This window comes from Oratosquilla oratoria, chromosome 32 (genome assembly GCF_046742065.1).
Source record: "Oratosquilla oratoria isolate Oo_2021 chromosome 32, ASM4674206v1, whole genome shotgun sequence".
Classification (NCBI taxonomy): Eukaryota; Metazoa; Arthropoda; class Malacostraca; order Stomatopoda; family Squillidae; genus Oratosquilla; species Oratosquilla oratoria.
This window is the reverse complement of record NC_134808.1, coordinates 6,060,583-6,066,582: the sequence shown is the minus strand read 5'-3', so window position 1 is coordinate 6,066,582 and position 6,000 is coordinate 6,060,583. Positions and strand designations below refer to the sequence as shown.

At 46.6% G+C, this 6,000-nt stretch overlaps 1 protein-coding gene across 1 annotated transcript in view; it reads right to left on the bottom strand.

Moving 5' to 3' along the window:
- Positions 1-592: 592 nt before the first annotated feature.
- Positions 593-6,000, bottom strand: part of LOC143017486 (uncharacterized) — a 144,293-nt gene continuing 138,885 nt past the window's right edge. Inside the window, exons 10-12 of the mRNA XM_076172275.1 lie at positions 5,383-5,577; positions 1,731-4,104; positions 593-1,470 (exon numbers count right to left, since the gene is read on the bottom strand). Of these exons, the coding sequence (XP_076028390.1) occupies positions 1,336-1,470; positions 1,731-4,104; positions 5,383-5,577 (2,704 nt within the window). The 3' untranslated portion in view covers positions 593-1,335. The remainder of the gene's footprint in view (positions 1,471-1,730; positions 4,105-5,382; positions 5,578-6,000) is intronic.

The window sequence follows — 6,000 nt, the reverse complement described above, 5'->3', positions numbered from 1 at the left end:
CTTGAGAAACATATTCAACAAATTCAACCGCTGGCAATTTTACATGAATATTCAAACAGGCCCAGACATACCTCTGACATGACATACACAAACACTTTTTAGTCCATTTGCCAATATAGATGAGTAAAATTCTCACTCTAAGAAGAACTAAGTGCCTATAGTATTCTGTATGTGAGATTTTACACCCCATATAATACAATGCAGTTCCCTTACACTTATTCTTACTGACTCAGTCTGTTTTCATTGCAAATCTATGAACATGCAGAGTCCACCCAAACAGCCTGAAAACTAGGAACTGAGTTGTTACCTCTTAGTCCCTTGTCTTACTTAGTCTATACACCGATTAAGATGTTTCTTCAGGAATCCTGTAGCAGTCGTTTTATTTTTCAAAATGAAGAGGAAGTGCTGACTCCTAAAGTCAGCATTCGGCTCTCCTGAACCACCGAATAGAAATATATATATATATATATATATATATATATATATATATATATATATATATATATATATATACATATATATATATATATATATATATTTGGGGGGTGAAGTGCATTCTCAGCCTAAAGGTAATTTTATATCCTTTCTGATATCAAACAACTTCTCTAGAGCACCAATTGACGGAGGACACGGGTGCCTCAACATACAATTCACCTGACGACGAGGTGCTCACCTCCTGACGTCAGAATCAAAGTCACCTGACAATGACGGAGATACCCAGGCGACAACTCCATGCCCAAGGAACTCATCCCTCAAGGCTATTATATAATTCTTAGCGTCCTTGACGGCAGCATTTGACCAAGCTTTAACCCAACGTAGTCACTAGCAGTGATTGGCACCCTAGAAACACTAGTTTTGGCACCTAGAAACACTAGTTTTTGGCACTTGTGTATCTACAGTAGTCATTCTCATTTCTAGACCCTCTCGTTATAATTACGCAAGTCAAGAACTTGTTTTTATTTTTCTTTAGAGGACACTATTATGCCCTCAGCTTCAGAGAATTTGTCTTTTTTCTCTTTTCCTGAAAGAATCGAGCACTTTCCATTAACATCCACCATTTATCTCAGAATTGTTTCAACATAAAAGAATCGCTTTGACTGTGGTCAGCGTTCGGTGTAGTCCTCTATAGAGGACTTAATTTTTACTTGATAAGCCCCAACTTTTATTTCTCATCTGTGACACACTCCTTGCACACACATACACACACAGAACACCTTTGAGAGCGAGTAAGCCCAGGCCCTTTGCTATTCAGCAGAGTAGGAGTCTCTGCTTTCGAGGAGGAGCAGGAGCACGAGCAGGAGCAAGGGGAGGAGCAAAGGGCCCGCTGAGTATCACTTAGGCTTCGTCCTCTGAAGAAGAGTGTCTGGGCACAATTTTCGTGGTAAGGCGGTCGGGGAGAAGGATGTCAGACTCTTCGTCGGACAATTCGTACCAAGGCTTCTCCTCCTTCTTGCAGGTCCCTGCCTCCGTCTGCGCCAGCGGGTGGAGGGGGGAACACCAGATTCATATTTCTCAGTTATCAATCATGCTCTGATTCCTCGCTCCGCCTCTAATTTACTACGTCTATTTCTAAGAACAGTGAAATTACTGTGCCGATTATCTATAGCATGTCAGAAAACTGTCCTATATGTGATTATGAAATATTTCAAGCCATCTCTGTATTTTAACTCACTTATGTATTATTAGTTGTGGCATCAAAAGGTTTCAACAAAGGCAAAATCGTGACCTACCTGAACTATCGAGGAAGCATCTTGCTTTTTATTCTTCTGTTCGCACGAAATATCAATGATGGCCGCCGTCTTGACATTTATGGGCTTCTTGAGGGGCAGCAGAGTCAAGGAGTAGTCAGAAGAGGAGGAAGCGCTGCCCTCCTTGCTGCCCACACTGCTTTTCCCCACACTCAACTGACGGGCTGATTCACTCTTGGACACGTCGGAGGCATGGGAGGGAGGGGAGAGTGCTGACTCTGTCTTGCTGATCTCGCTAGGCGCTGGAGACATCCGACCGGCCGTGCTTGAGTCAGGGGTCGGGAGCATGTCCTGCGTCAAGGAAAACCCCTTCTGCAGGGAGTAGTCGCTCTTGAAGGGTGGAAAGGACGAGGAGGAAGATTCGGGTCGGGAAACTGAATCGGACTTGGATGCGGACGACGCAGGGCGGGCCACTATCCCAGAGTCTTCTGAAGTCGCCACACTGCGGGCCTCACTGGAGGTCTTAACTACCACCGCCTCCTCAGGCACAGTCGGAAGAGTGTCCTCGCTCGAAAGGACCACGCCCGACTCATACCCTGACGTCGGGGGCGTGGGGGACACCACTTCCTCCGGCTGCACTCCTCTTCCTATGAACTCGATGTTGCGTCGGGAAGGTAGCGGCGGCGGCGTGGTCGTCCTTGAGATCGGAGCGGTAGAGCGCCCTCCGAGGGCGGCCTCGGGTCGCTTCTCACCCTCGACGACGCCTCTGCCGGAGGCTTTGGACTTGGCCTTGGTTTCGATGTCTGCATCCTGTTGGCGGGCTGGAGGGAGAGGGGGCTGACTTGGAGGTAGTGGAGGAGGAGGTGGAGCGCTGTCCAAGGAGCGTGTGCAGGTGGGTTTACCAATGGAGGACTCCTCGGAAGAATTGCTGTACTCCTGACTAGACGAGGTGTTGGACTCGGTGGTGGTGTGAGGATCGGTGTCACCGAGGGACAGGCTACTCTCGGTGGGTCGAACTCCACTTCCGCTACTGCTGTAGGTCTCTTGGAATTCTCTAGCGCTCAGTTCTTTCCGACCCTGTTTGACTTTTCTTTTGGAGGGCCATCTCGGTTTGATGGAGAATTTATGGAGAAACCCCTTTCTCTTATAGATGGCCCCCGTGGACGCCTCGTGAGGCATTTCTCCCTCGGGGTGGTGGCGATGGTGGAGCAAAAGGTGCCGCTGTGCTACTGTGTCCGAGACATCCGCGCCAGCGGCCACCGTGGATGTCTCACTCGCTAAAAAGTGTTTTGTGTCTATGGAATCGGATTGAATTTCTGTGCCTCGAATGAGGTCGAGCTCTTTGATACACGACGTGTCTGCGCCGCTCTCACTTGACGTGGTTACTGCCTCCCCTCGAGGGCCACCGTCAGCCTCGTCTACGCCGGTGGCACCACGGAGGAGGCGTCCTCCCCTCTTAGTTCTCCTGTCAGGAGGTAACCGAGGGGCGTGCATTTCCCCACTGCTGCTCTCCTCGCTAGCTCTTACTCGTACCGCCGACAACGTTGGGTCCCCCTCCAGCATAACCTCTTCTTCGAGTCGACCACTTTCGCTCTCGTCGCTCGAAGGTTCGATAACCTCGAGAACGGAGCAAGAACCACTCTCCGAGGTGAGCGCGAGTTCCCTAAGTCGAGCACTGAGCTCCTCTCTGGGTAGTCGCTCTCCGGGTGAATTCACTTCGCTGAGCATACCGAGGCTCGCACTAAGGTTGGGATCGGTCCAGTAAGGCCGACAAGGACTTTCATTAACCTTTCCTTTGGGGCTTCCCCATGTCTTTGAGGCTCCTGATGACACAGGTCGCCTGGAGGACAAGTTGTGAGAATCTACCTCACTGGTGTCTAAGCTGGTATGACTGAGACACTCCTTCCTGGTTCCATAATCTGACTCTGGTCTTCTCCGCAACCTTGGTGTCGTCTGTCCTTGTGGACTGTTGAACTCTAACCTAGAGGATGCCGAAGTGTCACCTTGATTCATCTGACTCCTCACCGAGTCACCGACCCGCGGGGATAACGCGTCGAGACGGGGAACGGTCGCAGAGTCACTATTCACCGCCTCCCGTTTTTGTTGTTGTTTACTTGGTAAACTGGAGGTCACCTGATTACCATTTCGGTTAGGAGTCGAAGTGGAATGATGGGTAGTATTGGGCGTCGACGTGGCATGTATGGTATTGGGCGCGGAAGTAGAATGAACGGAGGTGTTGGGTGTAGAGGTGGTGTGGAGTTCGGGCTGGAGGACTGCATCGTATTCATCCTCGTAGACGTCCTCGTCTTCGCTAAAAGGGAACAGAGACGCCAGAGAATCCTGCGAGGAACATAAACTGTGCAGATCTCCCAACCGCCCCTCACCTCCCTGAGCACGGACCGAGCACAGCTTAGCCCTGAAACATTAAAGATAACTTGTTTGACTACAAAGATGACCAAATACGAAAGAAATTAGTTGAATGCAAACACAAAAACCAACCAAAATGTAATTACGATTAATATATATATATATATATATATAATATATATATAATATATATATATATATATATATATATATGTATATATATATATATATATATATATATATATATATATATATATAAGATAAGAGGAATAATCCAAAAGTGTTTTTGAAAAAGTATAATATATTCAAACTGATAATTAACTCTCATACAAGTGTACTATCTTTGAAGTAAGGCGCTGCTATGATGGAAATAAACTACAAGACCCTCTTTGTAAACTGAACATTAACATGAAAAAGCACCAAGAAATTATAATGAACAACCTGATTAACTAGAAAGATATAATGATTTTCATTCGGTAACAGGTTTGAAAAGGTCCCACAGGATAAACCTGACTTAGAGAATATACAAATGAGAACACACAAAAAATGTTTCGTAACTTAAAATCAATGTCAGTCCAGATGAATCTCTGACAGAGGCTGTAACCTAAAGTTATGCAAGTAACAGGTAAGGGATAATAAGTGAAAGACAATAGGCCAAGGTAACAAATGACAGGTAAAAGGTGACTAATGGTAAGCGACAGCTAAGAGGCAGCAGGCAGCAATTAACATATGAAAGGGAACAAAGCACTATGAATATGAACATCCACCTGCCGCAAATAACGTTGATTAGAAACTGAGCTAAGGAATATCTCCAACGTGCAAAGGTAGCCAATCACAGAAGATCAGTGAACTCAGCATCACAAACACTATGTGGTATGAAAGGGCCACCAAGCTGTATCGACACCCTGCTACCAGGATCATCGATAGACGTCTCACTGTGATCATTCACAGGCTTAGATTGGGTTACAAATGCTGCTGGGAAATCATCGAGCGATAGGACAAAAAATGCGAATACTGCGGTATACCAAGCTCGGAACCACTCCTACACTATCTCCTGGACTGCATCCATACTAGCGCCCTGAGAGGGGGCAGGCACTCCACAATCCCCGAACCCTGAAAGACCGGAGCCGACTTAGTGTTCAACATTACCGAGGGCATAGAGAGGTTTTCCCATATCCTGGTCAGATACTCTCCACCCAGAAAACTTGTGGAAGTCTGCTTACTGAGAGACAGCACTTACGGGCCTCCGAATGGATTAAGACCCGCGTGCAGATACTTTGTCTGCCAAATCCTAAAAAAAGAAAAAAAAAGACATGTATATATATACCTGAAGACGTCAAGGGGGTGGTGGGTGGTGGCCACGGTTCGGTGACTCCGATGGCGGAGCCTCTTCCAGGCCTCCTCAACCAGCATCATGCGGTGCTCCATATCGACCAGCGAGGAACCAAACCAGGCTTTATGTGCCGCTTGCCAGCGTTCATGTAGGCTGTTAACACAACTGATGACAGACTCGACCTGCTCCCTGAGATTGGGCAAAGAAAAGGGACCACAGTATCATACACATTTATCTGTATACATTTTTATCTACAGGTTCTAGTGAAAGACATAGCAAGACACAGCGCATCCACAACTGGCCCTGCTGTGGATGTGCTGTGTCTTGCTACATTGCTTCTGACCCAGGCAGTAGTCAGGGGACAGGAATGACCCTTTATTCAAAAGAAACTAAAATAAAAGGAAAATGGGCGACGGGTGGAGGTGGGTGTATACCTTATCAGGATACCTCCCTCATAAGGGGAAAGAAGTCTATTGTTATATAGATGGATAAAATAGTGAAAGTCTTTTTCTATCCTTCCAGATTCTAAGTTCATGATTTGAGATGCAGAAATTCCCATAGCATCTATTACATTACTCCTCTTGTTACTGTTCCATTACTTATACTCTGTCT